This window comes from Dipodomys ordii, unplaced genomic scaffold (genome assembly GCF_000151885.1).
Source record: "Dipodomys ordii isolate 6190 unplaced genomic scaffold, Dord_2.0 Scaffold13, whole genome shotgun sequence".
Lineage (NCBI taxonomy): Eukaryota > Metazoa > Chordata > Mammalia > Rodentia > Heteromyidae > Dipodomys > Dipodomys ordii.
In genome coordinates, this window is record NW_012267229.1 from 15,513,743 (window position 1) to 15,530,705 (window position 16,963).

Genomic DNA, 16,963 nt, shown 5'->3' on the forward strand with positions numbered 1-16,963 from the left:
TACATTTAATAGCCCCCAAATTCTCACAATCCCCATCTTAAATCCCCATCAAGCCCCAGGACTGGCAAAAAAAAAAAATAAAAAGACAGAAAACTGATGCCCCTCAAAGAGGCATACACCATGGTTAAGTGAAATGATCCTTACCTTTGTCCAGAAGCTATGGCCACATTTGCCTCAAGTTCTGTAAAAAAAAAAAATGCAAAGGACAAAATGAGATGTGGAAGCTGCTGGTATATATGCCCATAGGGAAAAAATGGATGACTACAAAATCCTGAATACCTTATTTAGTCTAATAGGTCTGTATGCCCAGCAGGATTTTCACCCTAGATGGTATGGAGATAAAATTGGCATTGACCCAACTTGGTTTGTTGGGGACATAAGATATTTATTTGGTCTATTTTTATTCCTATTTCACACTGTGAAATGATCCCATTTGGATCAACCGGACTAAATTCATACTGCTGGTTTATATTTCATCCAGCTACCACTAGGTTAGTAAAATAAGCCTCTTCCTTTCATGTAGAGAAATTGTTTTCATTCTGAAAATATCTCTACCCTTCTGTATTTTTTTTTTTAAACCCAGCAATCTGTTTTTTTTCTTTCTTTTTTTTTTCTTGTGTTGATACTGGTGCTTGAACTCAGAGTCAGTGCAGTTAGCTTTTTCACTCATGCCTGGCACTCTACCACTTGAGCTATAGATTCATTTCTGGCATTTTTGGTGGTTAATTCCTGTTTGGGCCACTTCAAATCAGGATCCTCATGTCTTTTAGCCTCCTGGAGAAGCTAGTTACTACTGGCATGAACTAGCTTAAAGGCAACAATCTTGAAACATATATTAAACATCTATTAAGGATGCATTTTCCTCTCAACAACTGCACTGAGTTTTAGAGAACCATGTGCCTTGTTTTGAGATTCTTCCCACAGACATTATGATGTTCCCTTTACCTTCAACCTTTCAGCAATGTCCCACCTCCCCTCTCCTCCAAGAAAAGACATTCTCAGTAATTTGTCTAGCAGAGTTTTGCATCAATATGTACTTCTCTACAGCACCAGTGTTAAAACATCTGTCCTTGGGGCTGGGAATGTGGCTTAGTGGTAGAGTGCTTGCCTAGCATGCATGAAGCCCTGGGTTTGATTCCTCAGTACCACATAAACAGAAAAAGGCAGAATGGCACTGTGGCTCAAATGGTAAGAGTGCTAGTCTTGAGCAGAAGAAGCTCAGGGACAGGGCCCAGGCCCTGACTGAGTTCAAGCCCCAGGACTGGAAAAAATATATATTATATGCCTTCGGGTAACTTTCATCATTTTTCTAATACATCAGGTAGTGAGGATCTCTTCTGCTCTGACCTCCCTAAACCCTGAAGCTGTTCCCTCATTTAAGGTATTCAGTATCTCACATTTGGTATAAATATCTAAACTTCCCTACTTAAGTACACAGAGGCAGTTAAATCAGTTTAAGTCAGGGTGCCTGGTTTAAAATCATTTCTTAAGAGCCATGTGCTTTTGGACAATTACTTAACCTTTAAGTGTTCAACATCCCATATGAAATATATAGGTAACCATTTACCCATTTCAAAGCTAAAGAGATTAAATCAGGGATTGGTGGTGTGGCTCAGTACCAGATACACACAAAAAAGATTAAATGAAATGAACACAAAAATTTAGTATTATAATACATGGCAGTCATAACTCATTCTGTTAGTTAGCTATTATTTGTGCTACAATGACCATATTTATATACTTTCTACATCAGGAGGCTTGATTACTCTACCCTCAAGATGCTGGTGGAATGGAATCTTTGCTTCTTGTGCTGCTTAGCTCCCCATATTGAGCTCACGAAACCTGGAAAACCCTCTAGGAGAAATAGATGTCAACTCCTTGTGCCTGTATTACCTTGCTAACTCAGCTATCACATACAAATTTAGGTAATAATAATAAAAAAATAGCTCAAGGGCTGGGATGGTGGCTCAGCGGTAGAATGCTTGCCTTGCATGCATGAGGCCTTGGGTTCAATTCCTCAGCACCACATAAGCAGAAAAAGCCAGAAGTGGTGCTGTGGCTCAAGTGGTAGAGCATTAATCTTGAGCTGAAGAGCTGGGGGACAGTGCCCAGGCCCAGAGTTCAGGCCCCACAACCATCAAAAAAAAAAAGAAAATAGCTCAAGTCAAAAGAGGTGCTAACCTTAATTAGTTGCTCTTTTGAAATGAAGAAAAAATTGATCATTTTTAGAATCTAACACTATTATTGATAATTCATATAAGTGGAGGAGCTTGAGGGCATGTCAAGATTCATTTAAGCTAAATTTAAAAAAGGAACCGGATGGGCTGGGATGTAGCTCAGTGGCAAAGCGCTTGCCTAGCAAGTGCAACGTCCTGGGTTCGATTCCCAGTACCAAAAAACAAAACAAAACAAAACGGAACGGGACTCTTCAGGCAACTACTCTGAGAAGGAAAAAGGATCAAAGTAAGGATGATACAGTGATAACAGAAGATGATAACAGATGAGAAAATTATAATCCTAGCTACTCAGGAGGCTGAGATCTAAGGATCATGGTTCAAAGCTAGTGGGGGCAAGAAAGTCTGTGAGACTCTTATCTCCAATTAACCACCAGAAAACTGGAAGTGCTGCTGTGGCTCAAGTGGTAGAGAGCTAGCCTTGAGCTGAAGAGCTGAGGGACAGTGCCCAGGCTCAGAGTTCAAGACCTGTAACCGATCAAAAAAAAAAAAAAAAAAGAGTTGGTACAGGAAATGTAATTTCCTTTCTAGTTGGTCATTTCCTTATTAGTATACAGAGTTTTTTAATGAGATGCCTTTTCTGAATAATTAGCTCCAATCTAACACTCTCCAAAGATCAGTTCTCATGGAGGCAGTTGGTAGCAAGGAAAGACTCTGGGTGCCTGAAGTGTTTTCTGCTCATTTCTTTTTTTCCCCCCAGAGGCCTGATTCTTCCCAAAGTATGCGATAAAAAAAAGTTCTATCCATCACATAGGGTTTAGTACCCTAAGCAGGTTTTAAAACAATTATGTTATAACATCCCTCATGAAATTAAACATGCTTATTTTAATTTTTCTTACTAATTTTGTCAAGTGCATATCTTCAATGATAGTTTAACTTGCTTGTGGAAACCAGTTATACCTTTTCTGGTACTCTTCAATGACCTTAATGACAAAGAACCAGGCAAAATTAAACTGTAACATATCTATGCTATTCCTTTGCACTAACAGTCTAATCTGTGAAAGCAGAAAAAGCACTGTTATCATGTGTTTAGAGCTGACTCAGTGTCCCACAGCAGTTATCCGTCAGATTAACATGGACTCCTCCTAATTATGGTATCTCAGTCATGGGGAAAACCTGAATATCTCTAGAGACAACTGAAATGGTTCTGCCTCCCTGGAGGAATGGCTGCTTTGTAGCAGCAGATTCTTAGAAAATGCATCTACTCCTGTCATTACAACCACTATCTTGGTGCTACCTTAGGAAGTCACCTTATGCCAACTAGTTAGCTACCAGCTATGGGTATCAGGGAAACAGATCAGGCCAAACTGCAGCTGAAACCATTCATGGTGGATGGCAGATAGACACTATGGGTATAGAGATGCCTTTCTTGAGTTCTGCGATTGACACTACAGACGTGAAAAAGAATAATAATAAATTCTGCCACTCAACTGAAGTCTATGGAAGCAAATAGGTGAGACCATTCCATATACTTACTGGATGTGAACATGTATGAGAACATGTGATGTTGATGAGGACAGCAAGTCCCTTCACTTGTAACCCACCCCACTTCAAGAAGTTGTTCCAAAGTCTGCCTTACCTGGTCTGGCAACAGACCCCTGCAGTACTGTGGCTGGAGTTTCCTTTGGGATTAAATTCTGTGAAGGGACTAAAGCAAGAAAAAAATACAAAATATTACAGGCCTTTTACTCCTTTCCTAAATAACACAGAAAGCATTAACTAAATTAAGAACTTTGTGTGTGTGTGTGTGTCTGGTTGTGGGGCCTGAACTCTGGGCCTGGGCGCTGTCCCTCAGCTCTTCAGCTCACAGCTAGCACTCTACCACTTGAGCCACAGTGCCACTTCCGGCTTTTTTCTTTTTGCTTATGTGGTGCTGAGGAATCAAACCCAGGGCCTCATGCATGCAAGGCAAGCACTCTACCACTGAGCCACCTTCCCAGCCCTCAAGAACTTTTTAATTGCTGCAATACTGTATTATTATTGTTGCTGTTTTTGTTTCTCTTTGAGTTTGAACTCAGAGTCTCACAATTGCTAGGCAGGTGCTCTATCACTTAAAAAGGTAGTAATTAAAGCTGAGTGCTGATGGCTCACTCATGTAATCCTAGCTACTTAGGAGGCTGAGATTTTAGGACTGTGGTTGAAAGCCAGTCTAGGCAGAAAAGCCCACGGGACTCATCTCCAAATAACTACCAAAAAAGCTGAAAGTAGAGCTGTGGCTGAAAGTGGAAGAGCACCAGCAAAAAAGCTCTACCCAGTCCTTGAGTTCAAGCCCTAAGACTGGCACCAAAAAGGGAAGGGGGGCAGTAATTGTAGCCAACCTTGAAATTACATTTTAAAATCGCTTTAAAAATCAACTAATCTCACATAGTAGCCAAGACTACTTTTTATTTATGTAAATAGAAGGGAAGGAAACGACTATGACAACAGCAACCTCATTTTTTTGCTTCTTAAGGGTCAATTTTTTTTTTTTTTTGGTCATGGGACTTGAATTCTGGGCCTGGGCACTGTCCCTCAGCTCTTCAGCTCAAGGTGAATGCTCTACCACTTGAGCCACAGTGCCACTTCCAGTTTTCTGGTGGTTTATTGGAGATAAGAATCTCCTGGACTTTCCTGTCCAGGCTGGCTTTGAACCATGATCCTCAGATCTCAAACTCCTGAGTAATTAAGATTAGAGGTGTGAGCTACCAGCACCCGGCTTAAGGCTCAATTTATGATCACTACTCTCTTTTATTTTTATTTTTTTTTTTTTTGAGACTGGGTCTCATTATGTAGCCAGGCTGACCTGTAGTCAGCCTTGCAACCCTCCTGCCTCAACTCTGATTACTGGCATGTGCCATTACACCAAACCTGACTACTATTTATAAACTTCAAAACAAGGGGCTGGGAAGGTAGCTCAGAGGTAGAGCACTTGCCTTGCATGCATGAGACCCTGGGTTCGACTCCTCAGCACCACATAAGCAAAAAGAAAAAAGCCGGAAGTGGTGCTGTGGCTCAAGTGGTAGAGTGCTAGCCTTGAGCTGAAGAGCTGAGGGACAGCGCCCAGGCCTAGAGTTCAGGCCCCATGACCGGACCCCCCCCAAAAAAACAAAAACAAAACAATAAACTTCAAAACAAGCTGGGCAGTAGTAGCTCATGTCTAATCCTAGACACTCAGGAGACTGAGCTCTGAGGATCTCAGTTTGAAGTCAACCCAGGCAGGAAGCCTATGAGATTCTCATCTCCAATCAACAACCAAAAAGCTGGAGTTAGAGTGCTAGTCTTGAGCACAAAAGCTCAGGGACAGCACCCATGCCCTAAGTTCAAGCCCCAAGACTGATTCCCCCAACACCAAAACCTCCCAACCAACAAACTCCAAAACATGAAACCCAAGCCATTTTAAGAGGAATGCTTATATTATTAACTTGAGCATTTTCAAAATCTGTTTTTACGGGCCTGGGAAGGTGGCTCTGCGGTAGAGTGCTTGCCTTGCATGCATGAGGCCTTGGGTTTGATTCCTCAGCACCACATAAGCAGAAAAAAGCCAGAAGTGGCGCTGTGGCTCAAATGGTAGAGTGCTAGCTTTGAACTGAAGAGCTCAGGGACAGGGCCCAGGCACAGAGTTCAGGCTCATGACCAACAATAAATAAATAAATAAATAAATAAATAAATAAATTTTACCCCTCTTAAAACTACATCAGAACCAAAAAGCATCTAATCTTGTACTTTTTCTATAGTATCTAGCAAGACTGATGGGCAGAAAACAGATGTTCAACAATGAATAAACAAATCTGTTACTATTTACCTTGACAGTTACAAAGCAAGACTCTGAACTATGTACCCTTAGAAAACATTTACATCCTTCTTGCATATCAGAAACTAAGCTTAATTTTTTTTTTGGGGTGCGGGTTGGTCATGGAGTTTAAACTCAGGGCCTGTGCATTGTCTCTGAACTCTTACTCAAGGCTGTCACTCTACAACTTTGAGACGCAGCACCACTTCTGGATTTCTGGTGGTTAATTAGAGGTAAGAGTCTCATGGACTTTGCTGCCTGATCACGTTTTGAACCATAGTTCTGAGATCTCAGCCTCCTGAGTAGCTAGGATCACAGGTGTGGGCTACCAGTGCCCAGCCTCAGCTTAATATTAAAGATAAACATATGTGGGGTTGGAGGTATGGTTTAGTTGGCAGAGTGCAAGCCAATGAGCAAGGCATCAGGCACTGAGTTCAAGTCCTGGTCTTTCACAAAAAAAGAAAGAAAGAAAGAAAGAAAGAAAGAAAGAAAGAAAAGATGAGCACATGTGGTATAAGTAACATGACATGAAAGAAATGCAAAAACTATGAAGTGCCCTGGGGGTCCAAGTCAAAAGATACCAATTCTAGATTGAGAAATCTAATGGAAGGCTAAAGGGATATACTTCAGAAGTAGTCTTTGAAGTACAGAAAGAATTTAGTCCTCAGGGAATGGAATAACTAAACGTTCTAAAACAGAACCTTCCTGGATTATACATCAAAAATTAAAGGTACAGACATGTCACACTCAAAGGTGCATTCTGTCATCTTGATACTTCATTCTAAAATCCTTAGTAAACTCTACAACACTACGGTTTAATCTCCTATTGAATTTTGTAAATTTCTCTCTTCACTTAAAGGCAGTCAACACATTTGTATCAAGAATTTATTTTGGATGCTTATGTGATAAAGCTTAAAATTATGTCTTAGCTTCTAGTTTTAAGTTCATACTGGTTTCTCAAATTTTTCAAGGTAAAAGCAAAGAAGTCCCTTGAAAAACAATAGAGACAATAACTATGAACAAGTTGGCCTTAACTACAGAGAATTTTTTCTAATTGCTAGTTCACATCCCCTATCCAAACAATAGATCATTTTTTGTCACTTCACTATTTTTTTTATGTATTGGAGGAAAAGTTCTTGAATGGAAATGTTTAGTATCAGAGACTATATTTAAGTCACAGCAGTTTCTTCTCAATTCTTATGGTTACCTACATCAACAGAAATCAAATGGGAAAATGAGTTCCTACCATGTGAAAGTGGAGTCTCTGTCTCCTATCAGGGCAGCAAACTCCCTATAGGCTTTTATCCTTCCCAGAATTATCTGAGGTAAAGTGACAGAGAGAGAAAGGAATTAGCCTTTCCCAGAGCTCTGCATGAGGAAGTATGCCTGCTACTTGATGTTAAATGCTTTCACTGAATCCTTGTGCAAATTCTGGGAGGTAGGAATTATAATCTTCCTTTTACAGGTTCAACTACCAGGAACTTACCTGACTGCAACTGGTAACCAGTGAAACTAAAATTTACTCTGATCGGCCCCTGAATTGTATGTTCTCTCTTTTTTTGGGTGGTGGTGGTGGTGGTGTCGGGACTGGGACCGGAACCAGAGCCTTACACACTCTTGCTCAGTTGTTTTATTGTTATTTTTGGTCAGTCATGGGGCTTGAACTCAGGGCCTATGCTCTGTCCCTGAGCTCTTTCATTCAAGAGTAGTGCTCTACCAGTATGAGCCACTTCCAGTTTTCTGGTGGTTAATGGGAGATAAAAGTCTCATGGACTTTCCTGCCTGAGCTGACTTTGAATTGTGATTCACAGATCTGTCTCCTGAGTAGTTAGGATGACAGGTGTTAGCTACCAGTGCCCAGCTATCTTCTCCTCCTCTTGAGTGCCTATCACTTTTTTGTTGGTCATGGGGCTTGAACTCTGAGCCTGGGCACTGTCCCTCAGCTCTTCAGCTCAAGGCTAGTGCTCTATACTAGAGCCATAGTACAACTTCGGGTTTTCTAGTGGTTTATTGGAGTCTCACAGATTTTCCTGCCTGGGCTGGCTTTGAATTGCAATCCTCAGATCTCAGCCTCCTGAGTAGCTAGGATTATAGGTGTGAGAAATTGGGACCTGGCCCTCAAAGTATTTTAATTGCATCAGTAAGACAGGTCTGGGACAGTAAAGGAGTTCCTCCCAGTGTGAGCCTGGGCAGTGTAAGACTGATTGGCCTCATGGAACTTCTGCACCATTTAAACTTCATAGGAACAGGAAGACAACAGGAGTAGGGATGGGAAGGAAGGGAGCCGTAGGGACACCTATGCTGTAATCCCATCTTAACAGTGAGTGAGTAGAAAATAATCTGAACTAGACATTCATGAACGGATCAATTTAGAAAGTGACTATGTCAAAACCAAACTGGTAATAACATATTTACAATCTATTTTCTGGACTAACTGCTGGAATTCTAGGATTCTGTGCTAAGTATGTTTTACAACCTGAAATCTTTTTTTGGGGGTCCGGTCATGGGGCTGAACTCTGGGCCTGGGCACGCTGTCCCTCAGCTCTTCAGCTCAGGGCTAGTGCTCTACCACTTGAGCCACAGCACCACTTCCGGCTTTTTCTTTTTGCTTATGTGGTGCTGAGGAATCCAACCCAGGGCCTCATGCATGCAAGGCAAGCGCTCTACCACTGAGCCACCTTTTTGTTCTCATTTTACGAAGGAGACTAAATGTTGGTGTAGTCAAGTTAACACTGCTGGTATATGCTTTACTTAATCCAAGTAAAAATATTTATCTAGTGTTATGTATGATTCCAAATTCATATTTCTAATGAATATTTTGGACCCAAAGTATTAATTTTGAATCATATATAATGCCAAACATATCTGGCTTTTCATCACTCTAATCCTGGTTTTTTGGCTTTTTTCCCCCCCCCTGGAAAACTCTTCTCTAGTAGTAGCCCTGCCAGAAAGGGAATGATTCCTGAGGAATGGAGAACAATTGGAAAGAAGATAAGGGAATCTGCTCTGAGACAGCTGCAAGCAAGCCTTTATCATCATAATAAGGGACAATTAAAAGACGCTGCTACTCACATTTCAGGGGTTCGGTTAGGATACAGACTCATAGTACAGACTAAATAAATACTGATCTTCTCACCCATAACACAGGGCAAGATTACCTCTAGCCCCTATGATGGACATGAAGATGATGTGAGATAATGTGAAAATGCTTCCTTTTAGCTCATCCACATGGCAGTTTTTCATGGAAAAGTAACAGCTCTGAACTGGAACTGAACTGCCTTTCTCATGCTTACCAAAACATTAACGACGGGTGGCCAGTCCATGATGAATGAGTGATAAACAGAAAAGGGAATGCTTCCTGCCAATGTTTCCTTTGTCTTGGTGCCACTCAGCTTAACAGTAGGTAACCACTGTTGTCAAGGAAGCAGCCCAACTATGCCAGCTTTATTCGGAGTTTGTTACATCCCTAGCTGTGAGTGCTTTTTGGTCTGGAAAGCTGGCTTGTCTCATCATACCCACAGCTAGGACATTATCTCTATAATTATGAATTGTTCTTGTTTTATATGAACTAAAAGATGTCTTTGATAATTAGTTTGTCAGCATTGAATTGTTTCAACTGTGAGGTTCTTAAGCTTTTTGCTTCATAGTATCAAAACAATGTTAGCGATCCTTTCACATGAAAGGTTTGTAGTTGAAACATTACATATATTTTTCTGTTTATAATAATCTGTACAAAAATGCTTTCTTTTTAAACTGAGAAACTTTTGTATGTATATAAATGAATTATGTCATCATTATTTCAGAAGTCGAGAACCATGTTAATGAATGTAAAATTAACATGGGACTTACAAGCACATTTTCTAATACTTTATTTGGGCAGTACTTGGGATTTAATCCAGGGCCTTTCACTTACTAGGTGGATGCTTTATCATTTGAGCCATGTCTCCAGCCCTCTAATTTTTTTTGCCAGTCCTGGTGCTTGAACTCTGGGCCTAGGTGCTGTCCCTTAGCTTTTTCAAGGCTAGCACTTTACCACTTGAGCCACAGCTCCACTTTTGGCTTTGTATGGTTAACTGAAGAGCCTCATGGACTTTCCTGTCCAGGCTGGCTTCAAACCAAGATTTCTCAGATTCAGCCTCCCGAGTAGCTAGGATTATAGGTGTGAGCTACTGGACCCTGGCTTCTAATTTACTTTTAACAAGCAGAACTATGACTTTTGCCATTCCTCTTTCTCCAAGTAGAAATGAATCATGCTTTCTCTCTTGTGGGACAGATCAGCAAAACACTCCAACATGAGCAGATGATGTCAAGACCAAGTACATACCTATGCTGGGTAGAAGCTCTGGATGGGATCCCACCTTCTCCTCCACTAGGCCACCTGCAAGTGGTTCAGATGCTATGCCACCATGATTGTTTTTTGTGGTCGGCACCGTGGAGATGAGCTCAGAGGGTACTAGAGTAGTTACTATTGAACGTACACTGGTGGGAAGAGCACCGCCAGGTAAGATGGGTCCAGTTGAGGTGGAGCCCGGGCCCATGGGGCTTGAAGTCATTTTTAGCAGAGTGGGTGCTGGGGGTGTTGGGGTTTTACTGTCCAATTCTGTTGAGCACTGTTCAGTTCCTAAGAGCCCAGGAGTTGTGGTCTCAAGTCCTTGGCCTTCGGTCTCTCCATCTGCACCATATTGCTCTTCTCCTTTCTCAAGAGAACCTGTAACTTTCTTACACGCTTTGGTCAGCAAAATCTGGCCAATTTTGTCCACTTTTCCCTTGCCCTTACTAGATGAGACTGGGCTTCGCCGGTTGACAGAGGAGCCTGGACTATTGGTCAAAAGGGGAGAAACCATTGTGGTTGGCTGTGAAGAAGGCAGAGTGCTCTGATCTACTGAGGTGTTCACTTGAGGACTAGCCTCATCTGGATTTAGTTCTTTCACTTGTTGGACAGGGGGATGAGGGGCAACAACAGGAGAGGATGTAGAAGGTGGGGAAGGAAGTTGAACAGGAGTGGCTCGAGAGTTAAGGACCAAGGGTCGACTTGTCTGGATGTTTGAAGCAGGACTACTGGAGGGGACGTTAGGTGGTACAGGAGCTGAAGAAAATTTTATGTTCTGAGGTATGTGTAAAGGGCCAACAACCGTGACAGACGGAGGCATCAGGCCAGAGTTGGTAGTCAAGGGAGCTGCAGGAATTGTGCTTGGCTGTGATCCTTTCATAACCTGAATTATTGAAGACGAATTGATAAAGACAGGTGTAATGAACTGAGGCCGGGCGTTAGACTGGGCAGCTGACTGTCCTTCAGAAACCATAACCTTGTTACCCACATTGGGCATTGTGACAACTGTTGACATCAATGCTGACTGCAAGTGCGTTGGCAAGGCTGCTGATGTGTTAGCTGAAGTGGTTATAGGATTGGAAGTGACAAATACAGTTATTTGATTTGGGGGCAAGGGAGTGGAGATGGAGGAAGAGCAAACAGGTCTTGACATTACTGGAGGGATGCTTGGTGCAACATTAGAACTGACCTCATTCAATTCTGGATGCACAATGGTTGAACAGGCCTCATGACTGTGAGGTAAGTTCAGGGAATTAGAGGATTCTTTAGAAGATGGGTCCTGCAGTGTGGGAATGGCAGATGCTTTCTTGAGGTCCTCCCCTGAAGTTCCTGGAGGTGTTACTTCCAAATCTGTAAGCCCTGGGGGTTTAATGGTCACATTAGGAGCTCCGGAGTTGTCAAGAAGTTGACTTAATGATGTTGGTGCTTCCCTCATGGCAGGAGACATCAAAGTTTTACTTTCTTCAACACTGGGAAGTTTGTTAGGATCTGAAGATTGCCCATCCTTTTTGGATTGATCTTCAGGGATGACCATTTTAACTTCTTGGGCAGGGACTGCTTTTAGCTCGACATTTACCTGCTCCTTCCTACCCTGGTAATTCTGGCAATCACTGTCCTGAGGTACATGCAAGCTCTCCTTATTATCATCAAGAACAGCCCCTACCGCAGCCACAGGCACGGAGGGATTCTGAGAATTCAGCCCATTATTGTTAGGAAAACTCCCAGGGATGGGAGGATTGGTCAGAGGAGTAGGGTTGACCAATACATTTCTTGGCAACTCCACATTCTGTAGCAGGGCTGTGCTTGTTTGAGAGGCCAGAGAAAGTTTAGGGGCTTTTGAATTTTGCCTCCCAGGACTTGGGGTAGTTTTCCTACTAGACCCAGGACTAGACCTCCGACTGTTACTTGGACTTGCCCGTTTTGTTGCTCCAGAATTAGATTGCTTTCCAGAATTCACCACAACAGAATCTACTTTGTGAGTTTGTGGAGTAGCAAAATTGGAAGGATTATTTATGTTAAGATTTGAAGGTGCTTGCCCAATGGCCTTCAGAGTTGTTGGGTTTAGGCCCTGTTGATCAAAACCTCTGTTTAAATTTGGCCTAGGAGGTAAGGGAATATTAATCTGTGGAGGGAAGAGTCCTGCTATGGAGGCATTGAGTCTTTCGGGTGACAGACTGATTTCTGAAGGTTCTGTACTGGGAGGACGGTTGTTGGGTGTCTGAGGATAATAGGGTCTTGGGCTGGCTCTGTTTGGTGTTTTAGGCCTTGCTGTTTGGGTTGGAGCAGCCACATTTGGAAAATGGTGGCCATGGGAGCTGGGCAGGGAATTTACAGGGGGCTGCTGAGGAGTTGCACCTTGAGTTGCAGAAAGGGGTGATGGTCCAGGTTTGGGCCCGGTCATCATTAACTGAGTCTGAGAAACTACTAAATGGGAAGGCATGTTGTTTGGGCCTCCTGAGACAGATGGTACTTCACTGCCACCTGCTTCAGGAAGTGAGGGTATCTCTCCCAGTGGGGAACTAGAAGGATTCTGTGGGTTTTCTTGGTATACCATTTTCCTTGAATTACTTCCCAAAGGAGTATTAACAGGCATTGGCATTCTTTGTTTATCCGGTGATGGTGGCACAGAGGCAGGTCCTTGCAAACTGACCATGACAGGCACATTGCCACTCTGCTGCATGGGCATTCTCTGAGAGTCTGGGTTCAGAGGGCCCCTTGGGGGATGGACATTTTGAGAGACTGGAAGCCTAATGGATTTGGGATCTTGCTGCATCATAAGCATCATCATCATTTGTTGTTGCTGCTGCTGTTGCTGTTGCTGAGACTGTGGCTGACTAGGAGGTGGCGGCTGCTGCTGCTGCTGCTGAGGCAGTGGTGGCTGTGGCTGCTGCTGTGGTTGTTGTGGTGGGGGTGCCACATGCTGCATGAGTTGAGGAGGCATCTGCTGAAGTGGCCTCTGTTCAACTGGTTGAGTAGGATAACCTAAAACAAGCCCCCAAAATCAGGGAAGTTAGATTTGCGCAAGAAAACTTTGCTACCTTTAGAGTATAGTTGTGCAATACTCATTTAGGTGGCAGATTGTGTACAAACAGCTCAGGTATGCCCACTCCTGGGACAGGCACCTCATTATTTGACATGAGCAAAGGGGCACACTGTTTAAGGAACAAAAAGTAAAGCATTAAGAACCTAGAGTCTCTTGGTGTTCAGGGTCTGAATGATGCAATACCGTACCAAAATTCTTATAGGTACTCTGTGCTATGCATGGCAAATAGTTGAGCCTACCAGCCAAACAAGACTAGCAATTAGCTGGCCACCAAGCATTCAGGTCTCATGTAGATATAATTAGCACTTCACTGTATATGTGAATGAAATAAAACATTTAAGTAAATTTTGCTTTTGTGGTAGCAGAGGATTAGTTTCTTTTAAGCCTTGGTCTTGTTAACATCAGCACTGAAGATGGCCTTTTTATTCCTTCAACCGAAGTAAAATATAAAATTTTTGGATTCAGTTCCTTAAAAGGTTTTAAAAATTATTCCAATTCACTGGCTCCATACACTACTGAAAGCTTTGGGTTCAATTCTTTGGAGTAAACTGAATTAAGAATTACACAGCCCCTCAGTTTGTATCAATTTAATAAATAAAGGAAGCAATGGGGGCTGACAATATGCTAAAAATGAGGGTACTCAATTTTTTATGTATATTAATTTCTATTCATTTTTACATGTAAACCTCTATTTGGAAAATAAGCTCAATGAAACCACACTTGGAAAATAAATAAGCTAGAAATACAGCCCTCAGGAATAAAAAGTAATTTTGGAAAAAGGACCGAGGGGCAATGCTGTCCAAACCTGCAGAAAGCAACATTTTAAATGATTCCCTCTTCGGTGAGAATTTTACTTGGCATTTTAGAACAAAAAAGTCTTAAAGAATCAGCAAAAAGGATAGGAAGATATTCAAAGTAAACCAATTATGAAAATGATCCAGTGGGAAAAATGAGTAAATATCTGGACTCCAACTCCACAAATCAGATAATTCCATGGTTGCATGAAAAATACAATCAGAAAGTCTTCAGAAGGTGCAGGTATATGAATAGTTGGCTCTGGCAGTTGGAAGAAATGCTGGCTTGAGATTTTTTTTTCACAATTTCATTTTATTATTTTTTTACAGGCTTAAGATTTTTATAGAATAGCTACCAAATGCTCTGGGTCAGATTCTGTACTCAATACTTAATGAATGTCTTCTAACCAGCAATTTTCATGGTACCAATGAGTATAATCAGCAAAATCTAGTTTTGGAGATCTTCTTAAAAATCTTTTTTGTTTTAAGCTCAAGTAATATGTGACATTTCTACAAGTCAAATACAGTGTATTTTTATTTTGTACATCTACTCTGGGGTTCATACATTAAGAAAACCATAATTTCTGCAACAGTTTGTTCACATCAGGGTATAAACCTGATGATTTTAATCTCATCTTTAAAACCAGCTTACCAGTAGCACAGACAATATAGCCGACACTCAAAACTAACAGCTAAAGGCATGGATGCCATAATGAGTCCAGAAGCTAGAGGCAGTTATACAAAGTGCGTTAGTAATAAGAATACAGATTGAGGTTCATGTGACAGAAGGGTGAGAGGGAAAGCCAGGACACACACAGTACCCATAACACAATAAAAAAAATCCCACATTTATTAGCAGAGGACTCAAATTTATAAGATTTTTAGGCATCAGGCAAGTAGTAAATAAAAGTAGGCTTGTATAGGATAGCAGGAGTCACATGGATCCCTTCAAACTGAAAAAAGTAGAGGCCTATTTCTAACTTGATTTTAAATTCATACCTTTAGGAAACTGTATGGCAAATTCAAACCTATCACAGAGCAAGTTTAGCCTGTAAACCTCCAGACTGCAAAAAGCAGGCAATAAATGTATATGAAGACTCCCCTGGAATTCATATAAGAGTTCAGATGTGTCTGAACTGCTTACAATGCCTTCTGGACATATCATCAAAGACTGGAGACCTCTCAATCCCAATTGTGCTCTCACTGGTGGGAAGTGTGCTATGTAGCAATTCCTAATAAATGACATCAAATATTGATATCATGATAGATTTACTTCTTTTAAAATTTACTTTTAAAATGTATAAGTTAAGGGCAAAGTTTATTCCTAAAATAATATTACCTTCATTTACGATCAAAAAGGAGATAGAACCTCTAGTGAGGAAGAAATAAAACACAGGGAACAAACAATGGAGACCCAGAGGACAGTGTCCTCAGTGTGAAGGGATTGGACTACATCCTTGACTGTGTCATGAAGAAATAAAGTTATGAGCCACTGTTTAGGACAAGAATAACCAGGTATAATAGGTGGGTTGAAATGAATTTTAGAGGCTTTTTCCTCTTCAAGATAATTTATCAACATTGAAAGGAAAACATTTTATAATTAGAAAAGGGGTCCTCAACAATACTGATACTATTCCCAATAAACTATTAAGTTGGTAGTAGCTACATAGATTGCCTTTTATTATTCTTTATGAATAGTTTTTGGCTTAAAATGAGAAATAAAATTCTTGTTAAAAAAACATCTTGTTTTAATTCCCTGGTAGTTTTCTTCTTTGAGAAAGCCCCAGGAGACGGTCTACAGGAAAGGCAGGTAAGCAGTATTAGAGAAAACATCTCTTCATTTAATCTTATTTCATTCTTATGCAAACTAGAACCTTGTTGACAAGAACAATCTCAGTTTGATTTTTCACATTTCAGTCTGATTTTTATGAGGACTTTAATGAATATAACTTGAGCAGAATGTATATAAATGTGTGTATAAGCACACAAATGTGTATATGCCTTTAGAAATTACCTTTGTAACAGTTACTTATATTCAAGACAAAACTTTCAAATACTGGGCATATTAAGTCACTAAAGTAGACTAGTTAACAGACAAAATATTGTTTCCTCACAGAGAAAGTAGCCTTGTAATGTCACGCACATGATAATACATAATCTTTAGCTAAAATTTTATTACCTGGTGGCCGGTTTGAAAATTCTGGCAGTTTAGGGCCTGTGTTATCTAAATTAATTCCTTGTTCTCCAGGCAAAGGTTGCTGATCAGCATCTTCCAGACCAGCTGGGCGATTATCTGGGGTACTAAAAAAATAAATAACAAGTTTGATAATAGGTTGTATAAGAAATACATGAAACTTGCTCAACCTTTCCCCTATTTCTGAAGAATTACAATGTTTGCTTTATCATCCCTATCATTACTTATATATCTTTAGTCTGTATAAACCACTCATAGTAACATTAAAAAACCTAGCAATTTCATTAAATGGTAAAATTTTCTTAATCTAATAGAATTATATCAAAATGTATCCCAAATTCCTGATAAAATGTTTACATGTGTTTTTGTTGCTGTTGCTATTGATCCTGGGGTTTGAACTCTGGGCCTGGGTGCTGTCCCTGAGCTCTTTTGCTCAAGGCTAGAACTCCTCCACTTTGTCTTTCCTTTTATTTGGTTGGTCATGGGGCTTGAGCTCTGGGCCTGGGCACTGTCCCTCAGCTCTTTAGCTCAAAGCTAGCGCTCTACCACTTGAGCCACAGCGCCACTTCTGGTTTTCTGATGGCTTATTGGAGATAAGA

The 16,963-nt window shown here is 41.1% G+C and overlaps 1 protein-coding gene across 8 annotated transcripts in view; it reads right to left on the reverse strand.

The window, feature by feature from the left end:
• Positions 1 to 16,963, reverse strand: part of Ncoa6 (nuclear receptor coactivator 6) — a 75,252-nt gene that overhangs the window by 18,642 nt on the left and 39,647 nt on the right. For 4 of the 8 annotated variants that reach the window (XM_013010950.1, XM_013010949.1, XM_013010951.1 and 1 more), the window contains 4 exons: positions 16,350 to 16,471; positions 10,328 to 13,315; positions 3,814 to 3,882; positions 145 to 181 (listed from right to left, as the gene is read on the reverse strand). In XM_013010950.1, the coding sequence (XP_012866404.1) occupies positions 145 to 181; positions 3,814 to 3,882; positions 10,328 to 13,315; positions 16,350 to 16,471 (3,216 nt within the window). Of the gene's footprint in view, positions 1 to 144; positions 182 to 279; positions 324 to 3,073; positions 3,158 to 3,813; positions 3,883 to 10,327; positions 13,316 to 16,349; positions 16,472 to 16,963 lie in introns of all 8 variants that reach the window. The other 4 variants (XM_013010953.1, XM_013010952.1, XR_001174834.1 and 1 more) reach the window with 3 other exon arrangements.